This window comes from Crassostrea angulata, chromosome 10 (genome assembly GCF_025612915.1).
Source record: "Crassostrea angulata isolate pt1a10 chromosome 10, ASM2561291v2, whole genome shotgun sequence".
NCBI classification, from domain to species: Eukaryota; Metazoa; Mollusca; class Bivalvia; order Ostreida; family Ostreidae; genus Magallana; species Magallana angulata.
In genome coordinates, this window is record NC_069120.1 from 2,811,627 (window position 1) to 2,832,285 (window position 20,659).

The 20,659-nt window shown below is 34.1% G+C and overlaps 1 protein-coding gene across 4 annotated transcripts in view; it reads left to right on the plus strand.

Annotated features, from left to right (window-relative positions):
- Positions 1-20,650, plus strand: part of LOC128168119 (uncharacterized) — a 34,185-nt gene extending 13,535 nt beyond the window's left edge. Inside the window, exons 5-17 of one of the 4 annotated variants that reach the window (XR_008241295.1) lie at positions 2,302-2,374; positions 2,836-2,903; positions 4,421-4,496; positions 4,968-5,073; positions 9,988-10,081; positions 10,319-10,463; positions 11,104-11,376; positions 14,373-14,528; positions 14,889-14,942; positions 15,274-15,333; positions 15,538-15,558; positions 16,233-19,081; positions 19,154-20,650. Coding sequence is in view for 3 of the 4 variants with exons in the window: in XM_052834225.1 (XP_052690185.1) it covers positions 2,302-2,374; positions 2,836-2,903; positions 4,421-4,496; positions 4,968-5,073; positions 9,988-10,081; positions 10,319-10,463; positions 11,104-11,376; positions 14,373-14,528; positions 14,889-14,942; positions 15,274-15,333; positions 15,538-15,558; positions 16,233-16,661 (1,555 nt within the window). In the remaining variant the exon portion in view is untranslated. Of the gene's footprint in view, positions 1-2,301; positions 2,375-2,835; positions 2,904-4,420; positions 4,497-4,967; positions 5,074-9,987; positions 10,082-10,318; positions 10,464-11,103; positions 11,377-14,372; positions 14,529-14,888; positions 14,943-15,273; positions 15,334-15,537; positions 15,559-16,232 lie in introns of all 4 variants that reach the window. The other 3 variants (XM_052834225.1, XM_052834224.1, XM_052834226.1) reach the window with 3 other exon arrangements.
- Positions 20,651-20,659: the final 9 nt, after the last annotated feature.

Sequence of the window (20,659 nt, forward strand, 5' to 3'; positions counted from 1 at the left end):
CCCGCATTCTGGCCTGTTCGTCCTTCACGAATTGTTGAAGAGCTTCATCCTTCATCCCCATCTTGGTCCCCACTTCAAGTAGCTCCAGCATCTCCTTGACAGTAGACATGGTGCATTGACTGACAGACCAACTTACCTCAAAATTATCTCATAAAGGGACTAACTTCTCAACTTTTAACAAAACAATCTGCCTAACGTAATGTACTCACCAAGGGAAAAGGAAACAACGACCTACACTTGCTCTTACATGTACTACAAAAGAGATCAAAAAATGAAAAATAAAATAAACCTTGGCAACTGTTCACTTATAAAGATATCTTGTAGTATCTGGAGGAGTCAACTCATCCCACCGCTGCCACCAATTGTAACGGGATGAGCGGAGGCTACTCCAAACAACAACAAGACATCTTAAATTTAACAAAATTTAATAACAAAAAAAAATAAGAGAAAGAAAGAAAAGATAGAAATATAAACACTAAACCACACAAACACTCACACAACTTTCACTCAACAAGAAAAAATATGATGTTTATACAAATGACCAAAAATATATTAGAAGAGTGTCCGAATCTCCGGGGCTGTAGTCCTGGACCAACTACGGACAACCACAACTAGAGTAGTTTCGTCACCACAATCATCATCATCACCATCGTCATCATCATCAACTACAACACCATAATCATAATAGACATCATCGTCATCACCATAATCATCTACTTCATCATCATCACCGACGTCACCATGAACGACATCATCTACATCATCTTCATCGACATGACCATCATCATCATCGTCGTCATCATCACCATATCATCGTCGTCATCAACATGAACATCGCATCGTCATCAACTTCACCATGAACGACATCATCTACACCATCATCATTGACATGACCATCATCATCATCGTAGTCATCGACATCACCATAACATCATCATCGTCATCAACATGAACATCGCATCGTCATCGACTTCACCATAACAACAATATGACACTACAATAAGTGTACAAGTGACACCATAACACCATAATAAAAACAATATTGTATAATACATCATATAAGTATCTCACTGATAGTATCAAACTATGATAATGTATAAATAGTATTATATTAAAGGCAACATCTCAAAATATTGTAAGTATATGGTAACTAAGTTATTTGTTTACAGTAAACAATATGGCGTCTGAGACTTCCGGTGACGCACTTCCGCCCAAGTAGTTAAGTGGAAAAAGTGACAATAAATTGTAAAATAAAATAACGCATAGAAAATAGCCCTTTAAATCACCGTTTCTTTATACAGCAATAGCAAAAACTGTACTATAGGAAAAGACGAATTCCATTTAAACACTCTCGCTAAAGTCACACATCAGTGAACACACAGGTAACTCTACAGTGAACAATGGTCAAGGTGACTTTATAGGACGACTGCGTAATACTAATAAAAAGGCAAAAATTTACAAATAAACTTCACCAAACTAAATAAATACTTACCACGGTCAGCTATCCGTGTCCGCGTCAAATGCTGAACTTGTGAAACTAAAACATGCCACACAGGCTTCTAACACGATACCCCCTTCACACACTAAGCACGTCTTTATCGCTGGACAGCTCGGCCGGGTATAACTTAGCGCCTATTGTTAGGGTCGGCCAAGCACGTTGCAAAGAATTATGGGAAAAATAAAATCGGGTGTGTTCGATATGAACAGTGATTGTCACAATATATAATCAGAACCAAAGACATGTACAACCAATATTCATGTAACTTTTACCATTACATGTATCTGGAATGTAACTGCATGAAAATGAATTTACTAGAAAATAAAGAAACATCATACAGAGTAGTAGCAATGTTTTACTTGATGTGGTAAAGTAGACATTTCATTGTAAGGTGTTTCCTGCTTTGTTATCAAAACATCCGTTTATTCAGGTAAACAAGGTTGTTGATGTAAACAGCTTGAGGCTGCAGGCCACTTGTACAATGCAAGCTTTTTCCAGATTTATTTTGAATTATACTTGTGAAATTCTTTAATTGCTGTAATACACTCAGGTTGTTTGTAGCAAATATGTTAAAAAAGTATTGAATTTCTGCTTTGAAGTGTAATTTGTATGTATGCTTGATTAATTGATTCATGGATAATTTGTACATTAATTTGGATTGCTATAATACATATCAAAGAAACAATTATCAATCTGCATCATTTCTCTCATTTCTGATATCTTTTGATCTTTCTCACACCAATGCTTTTTTCTCCTCCTATCTTTAAATTACATATACAATACCATTACTGTATTCATTTTAGTGAAGAAAATGATGACAGAGAAGAAGAGACTCCATTCAAAAAATCCATCAAGGCCAGAATGCTGGTCACCCAGGTATGTATAGAATGTGTCAAGGTCAAGTTGCTGGTCACCAAGATACAGTGTAGAAGTGTGTCAAAGTCAAGATGCTGGTCACCAAGGTACAGTATAAAAGTGTGTTAAGGTCAAGATGAAGGTCATCCAGTTGGAGTTGAAAAGGGTCAATGTTTAAGTACTCTCACCGTGTTACGGTATAAAAGTTGGTCGAGGTCAAGATGTAGTCATTTAGTTACATTATAGAAGTGTGTCAACATTATGATGCTAGTCTTGTCTTTGTTGATTTTTCTCTGGAATTTGCATAGATCTTGTGTGTGTAAATCATTCTATAAAAGTGGTTTTTTTTTCATTTTTGGTTCACAGGTTGAATTGTAGATTTATATACGTATGATATTCATTTTTGTGCATTTCAGATGCTTGTCAAATAAAATTAGACTTGTTTTTTATGCAATTCTAATTGAAGACTCCTCTCTCTGCAGGTCTTTAACAATGTGAGAGACAATGCCCAGTTTACCTTTGATTACCTGGTGCTGTGTGTCGTTGCCAGGTATTTATGTTTTATTGGGTTATTCAGATTTTAAGTTTAATTATTATCTACTATAAAGTAGTTATAAATTAAGCCATGAATGACGAAAAATTTTGTGCACACTAATATACCTTTAACAAAAAGTGTATAGGTATATATGCGTGAATTTTAATAATTTAATTCATCAAGTAAGATGCTACATTAATAGAGCCAATGAAAAAAATGCTTCATTTATAATCTAAAAATAGGAAGTTAAATTTTAAATTGCCAAGGTAATTTTTAGCAGATAGAAGTGCAGATAATAATTTTATAGTGGTTTAAGCAGCAGTCTAATTTTACATAGTGTTCTTTGTAACAGAAATGTATTTAGACTTATAGTGTTTTATTTTATACAGTTACCTTATTTGGCCTCTTGATTTAAAATGACAATGCCATCTATTAAGATTGTTTATGGTAGCTGTGTTTCATTCATTCCTTACATAAATTGAAAAAAAAACCTTAATAACATACACTACTGTAATGTATGGTTCTCCATTAAATGTTAGGTGAACATTTTGATTGTAACCAATTATTGATGATTGTTTATGACATAAGAAGGACAATTCTTACATAAAAAAGGTGAAGGGTGTAAAATTTATTTTCTGTTTATGAATATAAATTCTGAGGAGAAAAATGTATTTTATATAAAATAACCACAGCACACTGTTTGCTGTAAATTTTTTCTCCATAGATTCAATTAGAGGACAGTTGATGGTAATCAAATTTACCCCAGCATGTCTTCAGCTTTCTAATTGAAATAATCCAGAGCTTTATAGCTTTTTTTAGTTATTTCAAAGCATGAATTGTCCTCAATGTCAATATAACACCCAAAAGGATGAGGTCATACAGATATTAATGACCTTTAATGAAACATTTGAGGACCAAGATGCATTGCTTTAGTTACTGTGCAGGTTTATTTTATTTCCACCAATGACAACCTCTGTTACATGTATAAAATGAGGGGTGTGTACTCACCATCAACTTTACATAAGCCATTCATGTACACGTCCAAGCTTCTATTTGTACAAGTTGCGCTTAGATTTGTCAACTATTTGTGCGAGTAAAATAGACTATAGTGGTAGTATTTTACAGTCATAGTGTTTTTGTCAAAATATGTTATTCTGATGCCATATTGTATTTATCATAAAATGTTTATACGTCAAAACACCAAATCTAGAATGTGTTATTTAATTATAAATATATGTCATATATAAAAGAATGAACATTTCTGTAATAAAAAAATTCAAAATCAGTTTTACAAAGTGGACTTAAGTTCTTGGAACTTGTTCGAAATTCCATTGTACTTGTTTAAGTAGGATAAAATAGTTCAAATAAAATCATATTGAATCAATTTAGATGGAACATTTTTTTTTTTGGTAAACTCTGAACATGCAGGGTCTTTGGGGTTGGGGGGGGGGACTCATTTAAGACCGACCCTTGCTGACTGACTTTGATAGCGGAGACCAAGAGTGGATTCTGATTGGTTCTTTGTTCTTCAGTGTGTTGGCGTGTCTGGGCCTCGTGGAGAACAGCTCCGTGATTCTAGTCGCCAGTATGCTGGTCTCGCCTCTCATGGTAAGTCCAGCATTTACAAACCCTCCTCTCATGATCGATCATTTACACATTATTTATCGCTGTATTCATGATTTGAAAATTGCTTCTGGTATTTAAAGTTGACAAAATTTCAACATTTCTGATTAAAGTAATCAGTCTTTATTTTTTTTCCCAACATGAATTTGCAAAACACACAATACTGTAGGAAAGATGTCGGTAACTATTGAATTTTTTCTCTATGAACTACATGGCCATTGAATTTTTTTAAGCACATGGAACTTTATTGTCAATGATTTTGATAAAGTGCTTATCATGTTTTCTTTTTAATATATTTTTTGTCTTTGCCCTCTGTTTTTATCAAAAAAGTTTCATCGAGGACACTGGTCTGTGCATGATTCTGTGTACACCTGCATGTGGGTGGAACATGTCACATCACTTTGTCTAGTCATCCTTGTGGTGTTCTGTGTCTAATTTTACCGTGCTTTTGATCAGGGCCCTATCCTGGGAGGGACCTTTGGGACAGTGATGCACAACAAGTCATTGAGGAACCTGGGAATCAAGAACGAGCTAATTGGCCTTCTAATCTGTCTCATAAGTGGTAGGTATCAGATAACGCTACACTGTAGTGTATCTCTCACATCAAGGATTCTGCACTGTGGTTGTTTTTACATTAGATCAAAATATACAACTATAATTTGTGGTGATAATACCTCTTTGTAGAGTATCTGTAACTTCAGAGACACTGCTACACTCTGTAGTATATCTGTATCACTGTTGTCACTAAATTTTATAGTGTGTCTGTAACACTAGTAATAGTACACTTTAGTGTACCGTATTTTTCGGGGCATATGCCGATGTGGGGCATAGGCCGAATTGCTCATTTTTAAACAAAATTCAAGAAAAATCCTTAGACTAGCCGAATTAGGGGATAAGCCGATTTTCAATCGATGATTACTATAGTGAAAGTATGACCACTGATTAAGGAAGTCATCGTATGAAGTATATACTTTCAGAATATCGATGTAGAAAGTCAAAAGAGTAATTAAAGTTATTAAATTTGCTTAACATATATATTTTAAGCAATTTTTGAAAATACATCTGTGTTTTGTGGCTGTTTGGGCTCTCCCGTATTCGTCGGTGTATCGTTACGTATCGTAATTTTACATACTGTAAATTTAATTGCAACACCAACCTCTAGGTTCTGTCTGGTAGAACTAAGTATAATATTTTACCAAACCTTTTATATTTTATTAATACCTTATTGCTAAATTTCATTTTATAAGTTATACTTTGAAAGCTACTTGTAAATACGGGGTATGGCGTCCATTAGCTCAACACATGGTTTCATATTCAAATAGAGTTATCCCCCGTAATCGCTATGAATGAGAAAACAAAATACCAAACATGAAATATTTAATTTGTGTTCTTTCCATTAATTAATTAAATAGTGACTTGCCGTAATGCAGAGAAGTTGTAATGTTAAAAATACAGTTAATGCAATGAAGTGTGACGGTGTACACTACGTGTTTCCAGGCTGTGTTTGAGTCATGGGTTTCACACCTTTGTATATACACACCACTCCAGAATACCGTTATTTCATCCAACAGAAAATTGATTGTAAAAACACAAAGCACTTGATTTATTCTACACCCTAGACCAGTGATTCCCACGAATGCAGACATGAAGAATTCACAAAAATTCTGTCATATTACATTCTACCCGGTTTCGTTTTCTTTTTTACTACGCAATAATAGTTTCCAGGGTTCATACACGAACGTGGGAAAAAATTCTCTTGATTGAAGTTGTAAAGAAATACCTCATACAGTACTGTACATTATATTACTGACGATGTCCTTACAAATATTATCAACGGGACAACTATCGAACAATAGTTCAAACGGATGGAAAAAAAACAACCCTCATAATAAACTGCTACAACAGTACAAAGGATAAAAACAGTGGATTTTATATTTTACTGTTAAATTTTTTCAACTTTGAGTCTAAGATTAGCCGATCCCTTGAGATAGGCCGGGGCTCGCTCATCGGAGAGAAAAAAGTACCGGCCTATGCCCCGAAAAATACGGTATCTGTAACATCAGTGATGCTACACTCTGTAGTGTATCTGTAACATCAGTGATGCTACACTCTGTAGTGTATCTGTAACATCAGTGATTCTATGCTTTATAGTGTATCTGTAACATCAGTGATGATACACTCTGTAGTGTATCTGTAACATCAGTGATGATACACTCTGTAGTGTATCTGTAACATCAGTGGTGATACACTCTGTAGTGTATCAGTAACATCATTGATGTTACACTCTGTAGTGTATCTGTAATATTAGTGATGTAACTCTCTGTAGTGTATCAGTAATATTAGTGATGTAACTCTCTGTAGTGTGTCTGTAACATCAGTGTTTCTACATTCTGCATTGTATCTGTAACATCAGTAATTTTATGCTCTGTAGTGTATCTGTAACATCAGTGATTCTACACTCTGTAGTGTACCTGTAACATTAGTGGTTCTACATTCTTAAGTATATCAGTAACACCATTGTCACTACATTCTATAGTGTATCTGTAACACTAGTAATTGTACACTTTAGGGTATCTGTAACATCAGTGATGCTACACTCTGTAGTGTATCTGTAACATCATTGATGATACACTCTGTAGTGTATCTGTAACATCAGTGATGAACACTCTGTAGTGTATCTGTAACATCAGTGATGCTACACCCTGTAGTGTATCTCTTACATCAGTGATGTAACACTCTGTAGTGTATCTGTAACATCAGTGATTCTACACTCTGTAGTGTATCTCGTACATCAGTGATGTAACACTCTGTAGTGTATCTGTAACATCAGTGATGCTACACTCTGTAGTGTATCTGTAACATCAGTGATGCTACACTCTGTAGTGTATCTGTAACATCAGTGATTCTATGCTTTATAGTGTATCTGTAACATCAGTGATGATACACTCTGTAGTGTATCTGTAACATCAGTGATGTTACACTCTGTAGTGTATCTGTAACATCAGTGATGCTACAGTCTGTAGTGTATCTGTAACATCAGTGATTCTTTACTCTTTAGTGTATCTGTAACATCAGTGATGATACACTCTGTAGTGTATCTCTTACATCAGTGATGATACACTCTGTAGTGTATCTGTAACATCAGTGATGTAACACTCTATAGTGTATCTGTAACATCAGTGATGCTACACTCTGTAGTGTATCTGTACCATGAGTAATTCGTTGCTCTATAGTGTATCTGTAACATCAGTGATGTAACACTCTGCAGTGTATCTGTAACATCAGTGATGCTAAACTCTGTAGTGTATCTGTTACATCAGTGTTTCTACACTCTGTAGTGTATCTGTAACATCAGTGATGTTACTTTCTGTAGTGTATCTGTAACATCAGTGATGATTCACTCTGTAGTGTATCAGTGACATCGGTGATGATACACTCTGTAGTCTATCTGTAACATCAGTGATGATACACTCTGTAGTGTATCTGTAACATCAGTGGTGATACACTCTGTAGTGTATCAGTAACATCATTGATGTTACACTCTGTAGTGTATCTGTAATATTAGTGATGTAACTCTCTGTAGTGTGTCTGTAACATTAGTGTTTCTACATTCTGCATTGTATCTGTAACATCAGTAATTTTATGCTCTGTAGTGTATCTGTAACATCAGTGATTCTACACTCTGTAGTGTACCTGTAACATTAGTGGTTCTACATTCTTAAGTATATCAGTAACACCATTGTCACTACATTCTATAGTGTATCTGTAACACTAGTAATTGTACACTTTAGGGTATCTGTAACATCAGTGATGCTACACTCTGTAGTGTATCTGTAACATCATTGATGATACACTCTGTAGTGTATCTGTAACATCAGTGATGAACACTCTGTAGGGTATCTGTAACATCAGTGATGCTACACCCTGTAGTGTATCTCTTACATCAGTGATGTAACACTCTGTAGTGTATCTGTAACATCAGTGATTCTACACTCTGTAGTGTATCTTGTACATCAGTGATGTAACACTCTGTAGTGTATCTGTAACATCAGTGATGCTACACTCTGTAGTGTATCTGTAACATCAGTGATGATACACTCTGTAGTGTATCTGTAACATCAGTGATGCTACACTCTGTAGTGTATCTGTAACATCAGTGATGATACACTCTGTAGTGTATCTCTTACATCAGTGATGTAACACTCTGTAGTGTATCTGTAACATCAGTGATGATACACTCTGTAGTGTATCTCTTACATCAGTGATGTAACACTCTGTAGTGTATCTGTAACATCAGTGATTCTCAACTCTGTAGTGTATCTGTAACATCAGTGATGTAACACTCTGTAGTGTACCTGTAACATTAGTGGTTCTACATTCTTAAGTATATCAGTAACACCATTGTCACTACATTCTATAGTGTATCTGTAACACTAGTAATTGTACACTTTAGGGTATCTGTAACATCAGTGATGCTACGCTCTGTAGTGTATCTGTAACATCATTGATGATACACTCTGTAGTGTATCTGTAACATCAGTGATGAACACTCTGTAGTGTATCTGTAACATCAGTGATGAACACTCTGTAGGGTATCTGTAACATCAGTGATGCTACACCCTGTAGTGTATCTCTTACATCAGTGATGTAACACTCTGTAGTGTATCTGTAACATCAGTGATTCTACACTCTGTAGTGTATCTCGTACATCAGTGATGCTACACTCTGTAGTGTATCTGTAACATCAGTGATGATACACGCTGTAGTGTATCTGTAACATCAGTGATGCTACACTCTGTAGTTTATCTGTAACATCAGTGATGATACACTCTGTAGTGTATCTCTTACATCAGTGATGTAACACTCTGTAGTGTATCTGTAACATCAGTGATGATACACTCTGTAGTGTATCTCTTACATCAGTGATGTAACACTCTGTAGTGTATCTGTAACATCAGTGATTCTCAACTCTGTAGTGTATCTGTAACATCAGTGATGCTACAGTCTCTGTAGTGCATCATCAACATACTGTAAACCAACTTTTATTTGCGTGCGATAAATTTTTGCGAGCTTCGTGAGAGTATCGTTGTCGTGAAAATTTCTAGCTGTAAACCAGGCCATATCACATGGTTGTTATAACAAGATGGGTTTGGAGAAGGCTTGGTCGCAAACATTAGTTGTCGCTTACCAGTTTTTGGTTTACAGTAATGAAAATTATTCAATTGTCAATTAAATACATGTACCGGTACCTTAGATTTGGTAGATGATTTGCTAGATTCCATAAAACATGATTTTGATATTTTAATGTATGACCTTTTTTGATTTAATGTCCAATATTTTCCTTATGCAATTAATTCTAATGGCTGAATATGTTTACTGTGGTTCTTTTGTGATGTCATTGGAGATGTAAGTTGCCCTAAGGACTCATTGTTTTGTCCTGGAGTAGTTGATCAAGTGTGGATGTTTCTGATGGCAGGTCTGTTATTCGGGTTTGTGAGTGGATCAGTGGACATCAAGGGAGCTAACTGGGGGAGCACAGATAGCTGGCCCACAGATGAAATGAAGTCCAGGTAAAGAATGGGGACAATGGGAGAGGGGATAATTCATATTTCCATGATGATTGAATTGTTTGCTGACCATTTGGCTACCCAGGTCAATTGGTAACACAATTACTTGAAAGAATTTAAGGTACCATATTCTGCATTTAATTGATGAATTCCCATCTTCATCATGTGATGAGAATACCTTGATGATGGATGGACATTTATTACTCCTGTCCAGAATTGATTCACTATAGTCAATTACAGGGGTGTGCCAAGAGGACTTTGGGTTGGAGTTTTTATTGCCCTGCCGTCAGGAATAGGCGTGGCCTTGTCTGTACTGGGAGGAAATTCTGGATCATTGATCGGTGTGGCCATCTCTGCCTCTCTCCTGCCCCCTGCTGTTAATGCAGTGAGTATAATTACAGGGATATGATACCTGGAGAAGATGGATACAAAATTGAATTTGTTCTTTTCAAGAGACAATGAATTGCTACTAGTCATTGCAGAATTACAAATGCAAGATGTTAACGTTATCGCTATATATTTTTCAATAATTTAACCCTAGTTGTAATGCACTTAGTGATTGGCTAAAAAAAAGTATTTCATATTGTATAACTCATTTTGTCTAGCCATGCATAGAAAGACTAACTTCAAAAAACGTATTAATCCGCCTGATGTTATTTTTAAATTTTGTACAATTTGGTGTCATTTTAAAGGTCAAATGACCGTTTTTGTCTACAATAAATAGCAAAACATTTAGTAATAAACAATTAATTCAATATTCATTAGTTTTATATGATATAAAATGGTTTGGGACAGTTTAGCTTTTTCATAAACTACTTTGTGGTTTATAAAGTGTAACCTGCAACAAGCCATTTTGCATCTTATAAAACAAAATAAATATTGAACTCATTCACGTAACAACAAAATGCAATGTTTATGCCAATTACGCCAAGTGCACTAAAAATTTATGGATCTTATTCTCTAAGAATATACATGTTGTAGTTCTATGGATAAGATTAAATTAAGATTACTTACCATGATTGTAGGGCATGCTGTGGGCGTACTCCATCATAGCTGCCATCAGCCCCCCTGATCTGGATGTAATCTACAAGAATGTGACAGTGGGAAACACCTCCTTCCTTGAGGAAACCTTTACTCCCACAAAGTCCCTGGGGTGTAAACCGTTCATCAACAATAAGTACTCCCCAGTCCACAGCTGTGATATGGCAACCGAGGCGCTGTATCTGGGACTCATCAGCCTCAGTCTGACCCTCCTCAACATCCTGTGTATCTTCATCATGGGGATTACCTTCCTCAAGGTAATTAATTATTTAAAAATCACATAATGACCCTCCTCAGTATCCTGTGTATGTTCATCTTTGGAATCACCTTCATCAAGGTCACTTTTTAAAGAATTATCTCAAAGTTACCTTCTTCAAAAGCATGTGTAAATTGATCATGGGGCAAACCTTCTTGAATGTAAATATATATAGAACAAACCTTATTCTGACCCTAATGAACAAGCTTCACATTGATATGTTTAAAACACATGGGGAATGAATATCACTTCACTATGACATAGCATGTTCACTAAAAGTGTATTTTACTGTGTGAATACCCAGTACTATCACTAGACCTGCAAAAGTGCAGGAAAGGAATTGATACCACAGTTGATGAAGCAATATTCTTTTTTTTTCAGCTTCATGTAATATAAGTTACTACCAGTTCATTGTATGTATAATTGTGCATTCTACATGTACTTGGTTTTCTCTTATGCAGTTGGATTGATTTCCAGGTAACTATGTACCCCTAGTAACGAACCAACCTTTTCATGGTGTATGATTAAACTTGTAGGTTTTAAGAAAAATGTTTTATATATTTATTAAAATGAAAATTAATTGTTAAAAATCATAATACAGATAGTTATTGGGTATTGCTGCATTGCAATAAAGGTAGGTCATAAACATCTTCTCTCAATCTAGAAAAAAATATCTAAAATGTTCTCATTTAAGGTAGTCCTATACTCGGCACTAAATGGGCTAAATCATTAAAAGCTTAGCTTTAAATGATAAATATACATTCTAGCAATACATATACAAAAGAAAATATGCATGTTTACATGCTAGTTTGTTTGTTATCACCTCTCAGACGGATGTACCCCCTTGCGAAAATTATTGACAATTATGAAATTTGCCAGACGTCCGTTTTTCCTAAAAATAATTACCAATTTTTGGAAAATTAGAACTGAACATACAAAATAGAGTATAAATATTTATTTAAGCCATATCTCATCAATAATTTTGCGCAGATTTTTGTAAGTAAGTACGCTTTATGGACCTGATGTATCAACATAGAATACAAAAAATGCAATGCTAGTATCGCGTTTGGTAATATTTTTACTATTTTATAGACTCAAACTTAAATTCATAGTGTTTATTCTATAGATTGACATCTTAAAAAAAGATTTGGTAAAATAAATTATATGTTGACGGATTACTTTTCACACTATAAGTAGACCCTGACGAAAAAATCCGTAAAAATCACATTTTGCTACAGTTTCCTGCCTAGATCTCTCAACAATGTTAGATATCATTCAAACATTAATTAATTGATGATTGATTAAATTCGAAATAGCTTCTGTCTCTAAATTTAAACCGGTTTTAGTAAAAAACAAAAAATTCGGGGGGGGGGGGGGGGGGGGGGGGGGGGCATCAAAACAAAGAAGATATAAGCATACTTGAGATCCTGGTTAATCAGAAACTTCGTTTTTCATTTTACTTTAACAGAATCGAGTTTCTCAACATTAATCATTTCTATCTCTCATAGAATACATACTGTGGAATCATTAAATTTCGTGGGGGCCAATTTTCGTGGATGACTGAAATTTTACAGGTTCGTGGGGACGTAATTTCGTGTATTCATATATATCTACAAAAGGGAATATGACTTTATTACCCTAATTCATCAATTCGTGAAGGATGTTATTTTGTGGATGAGAGGTACCCACGAATTCCACGAAAAATGAGCCACCACGAAATCTAATGATTTCACAGTATATTACCGTTCTAATTGCTTATTATTGCCATTGTTTACAACAGCGATGTAGAGCAAAATCAATACCGGGTATCTAAAACGCTTTGTAAAAGTCGAACCAATATTGTAAAATCTGTATTATGACGTAGTGCGATACTCGGACTACTTTAAATTTTCTTGCAGCCAAATAACGTCATTGGGCAATAACTGTAAGAATGTTTTTAAAATTACTCAGGATGATGCTGTAACAAACTACTGGTACCTTTTCTGTGCTTTGTTTAGTCCTTCTTTTAATTTTTTCAAGATTCATCATTGCATTTGCAAAATATCTACTTTAAAACTGCATTCAGAAAATCTTCAACTCTGATTTATAGTTTTAGAAATAAACTTTTACTTGATTATTAATTAAAGTATATGCCAGTAGGTCTGTTAAGCAGTGAGAGAATGCCATCGTGAAAGACAAAATTAAATATCTTAAATAACAGACTTTTTTTTCTTTGAATTTAAAAAAAATTACTATATGGTACATTAGATTTTTTTTTTGTAAAAATGTCTGAAGAAGAAAAAACACCAAAGAGCATTTGATTATGACTAATATGCATGAGTCTCTAATGTGTGCATGTGTAGTTCAGAAAATGGGAACCTAGTAAGGGGATAGAACTTGTGTTTGAAACTTACACAATGAATCATGTTCCAATCTACGTTAAAAGATAAATAGGAAATCTTTCATTGACCCCAACTGAAAGTCATGTTAATGAGAGGTACATGGAATAGGTAAATTATTTCAAAATACCAGATTTTACCAATTCTTGTTTAAATTTGTTTTTTCTTTAATAACTTTTTTTTTTCTTCAGATATAATAGAGACATAACAGTGAATTTTGGATTTGAATATCCTTGTTAATTCATATGTTTTTCACTTAGTACATAACTATAATGTCATTACTCTGAAATAGATTAGATGGCCCAAATATTATCTGGAAAGACAACCTTTAAAGTGTAAATCCATATTTTTAAAGTGTTTTAGACATATATTACTGTTAATAAATTACTTTATATTCAGAGTCTCTATAACCCTAAGAAACTATTTAGCCTTAAAATCTCATTCCTTCAATTCCTATCCTATAATTCATATTCCCAATCAAAACATAACTGAAAATGACTTGTATTTATAATAAGATAAAATAACAGAGAATTAAACAATATGCAGGTCACCCATGCATAGTTTGTTGTGACCCTAACTATTATTTAGTGACTATTATAACATGGTCAATTTATTTCAGATCAAGGAGGTGGCACCCCAGCACACCACCACTGACTCAACTCGAGATTTCTGGAGCCAAGACATTCAAGTGGTCAAGGAGTCGTACTCGACCTCCAAGGGCCCCCAGAGCATGCAGCTTGCCGCACAGGCCCGCAAACTCCTGGAAGACTGGAAGGTCAGCCGGGTCAAACTGATAGAAAAAATCTATATTCATTTAATCATTTGCATGTGAAAAAACCCAATTTAATGTCTCTTACCTCAGGTAGTAAGTATTGTGGTAAAGACATGGAAGTAACTTAATGAAACATGTGACCCAATTTTTTTTTTCATATAGTTTTTAGAAATCTTGTAGTTTTTCAAACCATGAGGTACCAGTAATAGCTATGCTGTAATCTGAAGGTTTTGAATAAGTGTGTATGAATAATCATTTTTAGATAATTAAAAAACAGTAGATATTCTTTTAATATTTATGGACAATTACTAACTATAGTGAGTCTTAATATTGTATTAAACATCAGTGTTTTTACTTTATCAGCAAAAAAGAGGAGACACAGCAGAGACCACACTCAAACTTCAAGAAATCATTGAGGTAAATGTTTTACTCGGATATCATTGAGGTAAATGATTTATTCAGATGTTATTGAGGTTAATGTGTCAATCAGATATCAGGTAAATGTCCAAATTAGTATATTTGAGGTAAATATGTCACACAGAAATCATTGAGGTGTATGTCTCAATCAGATATCATTGAGGTAAATGTCTCAAGCAGATTTAATTGCTGTAAATGTGCAAATATATATTCATGTACCTGTATTCTTGAGGCGAAAGTTTCAATCGTTTATCATTGAGGCATATGTTTCAATTAGATATCATTGAGGTAAATGTGTCAATCAGATATACAATATGTTTGTGTGTTACAGGAAGTGGAGAACAGTCCCGAGTACAACCAGTTCCTGCCCCGGATTGGTGGAGGCCGATTGGTAAGGCTATTTACCGGAAAAAACATTTTAAACCTTGATCTACAGTACTCAAGTAGTTAAAAAAACTCCAAGTTTTGATTTATCTATTGGTTGTTAATGTTTTTGAAATGTAAATGTAGTCATTATAATTAGCTGTTGTTTTCAATACTGCGGTATAACAACTTTTAAGTCAGTAAGTTGTAATACACAAATTTTTCCCTGCAGGAGGCAAATTTCCCAGATATGGTAAAATGTGTGGAGAATTTGGGTTTTGCTTTGATCAGCAGATCATATTCCTGGTCATCTTTCACATGCAATTAACTCGCTGAGTGTAGCTCAGTTTATACAAATTGCTGATGATCTGTTGTTTCCAGAACTGACCAGTCAGCATGCACGCGCAGTTCTTTGGTTTATCCTGCCTGAATATTTAGAAGTGTTTCCAGAGTGACATATATGACTGCTAACAAATACTGTTCAACTGTTCATATCTTATGAAGAGAGTTTTCACCAGTGTGAAATCATTTCATATCAGTCAAGGCTGTCATTTTGAAATAATAGCACACAAAAAACTTGATAATATATATGAAATATCTCAACCCACTATTTCTACTGATCCATCTATAGCATTTGGGGAACATGTATCTTCTTTGGGCTTTCCAACTTTAGAATTTGTATGATAACACTATATCCAAGTTTGATATAATAGATGTAGTATATGAATTACATTTTCAGCATATTTACTTTTCTAATCAAGGAATATTTTATTTGGTTGTTTGGTAGAACATTAGTCTGAATTTAAAGAAAATTCATTTAATCAGACTATTATGTTTTTTGAATGTGCATGTGATGTTTCCAAGCTTATGGATTGTTTTGTTATAGAATAAATTAAGTTAATGATCTTCTGATTTGTAAATTTACAGTATTCCCGTTACCTAAAGAAGGACTTTGAAGACGCCCTGCACCAGGTTCAAGAGGGATACATTCCGGAGACTCGAGTCGTAGAGGAGAAAACAAAATCGGGCTACAACGTATACAGGACATTTCATGGTCTCCAGCCAACGGTTCGTAGGCGAACCAAACCCCGCGTCACCTTCGATGTCGACGAGGAAACTCCAGCAAAACACGTTCCACGGCCCATGTCAGATGGCAGCAACTCAAAAAGTCATGCCTCCAAACGATTTTCCATACCCCTCAATCTAAGGAGTAAACTATATACCAGGAGGAAATCCAAGGAATCGAAAAACGAGGCAGAGCTGACACGATTCGAGGTCAGCAAGGTGGACGAAGAACCGGAAGATTTCTCGCCCTCATCGGACGCCAGGAATCCGATGTTGGATGCCAATGTTTAGACCTAGAGCTTTCATGGAGGTGCTACTCTTTATTTATGGTTTAGGAATTTAAAGAAGCAAGGCTGTTCTCTGAGCAGGATAAATATTCCTTTGTTTTATAAGTTTACATTTAGTTGATTAGCCTTTGTCTGGTAGATTTGTAGTGTACAGGGAAATACAATCTGAAAATGTTTTATTATTATGCGTACAAGTTATTAGCCCTATCTTCTTTTCTCTATCACAGTTCTAGCCCTGCAGCTGATAAACAAATCTTCATGTTTTGCATTCTGATAAAATTTTCAGTTAAAACTACATTTTTACAGAGAATTACACATTACAGTCCATGATTACAAGGTACATGTATTCCCAAATTGAACTATAGTCCATTTTACAAGATTTGTTAATGTTTTCGCATGGTTCTATGTATTGTATTGTAACCTAATTATATACCGTAGTTTAATAAGACCTTTCTGATATATACTAATGACAATCACACTAAATGGCAAAGTTCAGAAAAAAGTTGATGGAGAGAAATCTTATTTATGATTGGTTAAACCTTTTACTGAATCATGACATGGTCTTTTTAACCACTTACTTTCTAATTATACAGTTAAAGTATATCATTGAGGGGGTCAGCAAGATTCCAGTTCCCGAGAGCAAGTCCATTTCCTGCAGCGAAACTTGTTTTATAATACCGATAGAAACAATCAATCAGAAAAAAAGTTGATAAAATAATTTTTTATAATTTAAAGCTGCTTGGTCCGATTTTATTTCAAATTTTATGCACGCTTTTAAACGATGGTTATGCTAAGTATATATGTATAATAATAGACATTGCAGTAGTTTTCCAAGTCAATGAAGCCATATATCAATGAAGGAAAATACGTACAAAATTTGCTAACAAAACAAACGACATAAAAGGGTACTGCGTTATTTCGCCTTGTGTTAAATTTCACCCCTGACGACAAGACGGGTATGGTTGTATTACGACTTTGACATCGCTTTAAATAAAGGTCGAAATGATCAGACAAATTACAAATAAACATTTGTACGTTTTGTTCGCTAATATTTCTGAAGTTTGCTTTCTTTACAATCGATGCATAGCATGCAGGTTGAATAACCCCAATCATTCGGGGGACGAAACCAAACGGTTTTTTTTTCTAAACATTCCTGTGATGCATTTTGGTTTGTTTTTTCGTTTGCCCAAAACGAAATTATTTTTATTTACTTTGAATATTTCTAACTTTGAAAAGAGACTGATTCTGCTGGGGTAAATAGGAGAAAGTCCATAACTTTCTAAGATAAATGATTTGTGTGGGAAAAATTTGATACTGTAATAACAAAAAAATCGGACCAAGCAGCTTTAATTCTGGTTGTAACGCGGCATTTGATTGGATAAAAAAATGAAGTTAAATTTGTATAACCTGGTTTGAACGTCACAATACACATCTCAATGCACCAACGTCAAAAACATACTAATCCGCTTGACGTTGCGTTTGAATTTTGAACAGATTAATATCATTTTTAAAAGTAAAATGCACTCAATTCGTACTGTAAATTACAGAAAATTAAATAAAAAAGGAATGAACTCGATATCTACCCAAGTTATACTCGTATAACCTGGTTTGGAGCATTTTACGCTTTTTTATAATCTGCTTCGCGAATTATAAAGCGTAAACTAAGTAGTATATCCAACAAGTTAAAATGTCAAAGTAAACAAAATTACATGTGCATGTGCATCGCATTGTAAATGCAAGTATTGTTATGATGAAAAATGAAGAAGCAAAGCCAAACAAAAAGGACATTTGCATTAAGAATTAAATCATATGTTTATGAATATTCATGATTTTATTCGGAATATTTTGGAACTTTCCCTTTGATTAACAAAATTTACTAAATGTTCCAAACAGGTGTGTATCAGTTAATCGAACTGACACACCTTTTCAGGGAATCCGTCTGTTTACTGCGAATTTCAGGGAATCAGTGAATTGCATATTCTCTGATATAGTAAAAAAAGGTAGAGATATAATAACTATATACAATCTGAATCAGGGTTTCGACTGATATTTTTGTTCTCTTATTTACTGTGTATGTAAATGGTTTTTATGAATTTTATTTCATTCATAACATGTAGTTTTTTTATTGAATACCTTTCTGTGCTTTGAAAATGTCAGACGAGTGAAAATAAGTTGATTTTTAGCTCACCTGAGCCAGAAGATGATGCATCTGGTAGTCTTTGAAAATCATGCATATATATGTACATGCTATGCATAGTGACTTTTCATTTTGCTGAATTAGGACTATCATTCAATTGTTCAGGAAAGACAACTGAGGTACTTCTCTAATGATTTTCAAATTGCTTTTTCTGATAGTTAATTTTGATTAAAAGATTCCTGCAATTCCTTCTCATTAATACATCGATTAACATAATGGTATGCGAGGTGTTTTTATTGGGGTCAAATACCGTATTATAAAGCTGTGGTATGACTTGATCACAATTCTGAATTTTAAAGGGGTATTTAAAGATTGGGCATTATCTCATTGATAAATGTTAAAATCAGGTCATTAAGTCACTGTTTACATGTATACAAGCATGTATTACACTACTTAATGTAATTTCTCACAGAATCCTTGCAGGGTATTTATGTTTTAATGCTGTAGTAGGGTTTTTACACAAAAAAGCAAGTTTGTTCTCACATTCTCCATAAAAATATTTAAAGTTGTTGAATTTCTTTGAGGATGCATTGTCAAAGCTAACCTAGCCTTGATCTTTTTACAGTAATAATAATACTCCTTCATCCTCCCTACCAGCCTATACATAGTCAACAGCAACGTTGTGATGTGCCTTAATTTTACCTAATTTCATTAAACAATCAAATTGTATTCTATGTAAAATGTAGAGTACAAAGCCAACAGTATTTATCATAAATCTGTTATATAATCAATTATGGTATTTCAAAAGATTGATTTTTTTTTTTACATGATTTAGGTTTATTCCTAATCGTCTTTTAATTCTTATTCAAAGCTTTAATCAATTTTAGAAAATATTAAGTTGGTTTTTTATTCTTCTTCATACAAATCTAGTTATTTTGATTGTTAAACTTAGATTTTATGTTCATTATGTTTACAAAGTTTTAACTGTTAAGATTTTATATTTATTGGAGTGTCAGCAGAAATGTTATGAATTTGTGTCTACATGTATATAGTACATACATTGTGTATGTATGTGTGTATTATTGATTTGCAACGAAGTAAGCTGTGTTACTGAGTGACATATTATACATAAACATTGATGTATTGTACAGAATTGGTCTTTCTACAAATGTCTGAATATTATGTTTATGTTGACAGATTATTTCTGCCATTCTATGGTAGTATATTCCATCGTCTGTCCTTATTTGGCAGGCTTCCTCTCAGGACCTTTTTTATCAGTGTACCTGGTAATTAATGATTTAATTGTATTTATTTTTTTTAATTGCTTCTGTTTTAATTAAAGGCTCAGGATTCTTATAAGTCTTTGTCTTACCAGCATATTGGCATAGTCATGCATGTTTCCTTTGTGATTTATGTTCAGTGTTTTTGTCAAATTATGCTATGCTTCATGTTTCTATAAATGTCAGAATCTGAGCAAAAATATACAATTTATTTGTTTGATAATAAGCTGTTATTATGCGAGGGTAAGATGGAGGAATTTGGTAGCATTAAAGATAATCAACAGGAGTGATCCAGTGGAGTGTACGTGTGTGGGGTTCTTTTGGTTATGGTTGTGGGAGAGCTTCATACTGTATTCTATGTTATTTCAAGTTCGTAGGAAGTCAGATATGTGACAGGATAAATACACAATGTTACAGGCAACAATTTGTTCCTGGATTTATACTTTTTGTAAAACATGCAACACTTGATTCCCAATATTTCCATTCCATCATTGTGGCCTTTACTGTTTTGTCTTAGTTCTTTTAAAATTGATGTCTTTAGTCTCTGATTCAAATAAAATGCATGCCAACTCTGAATTTGTCTTT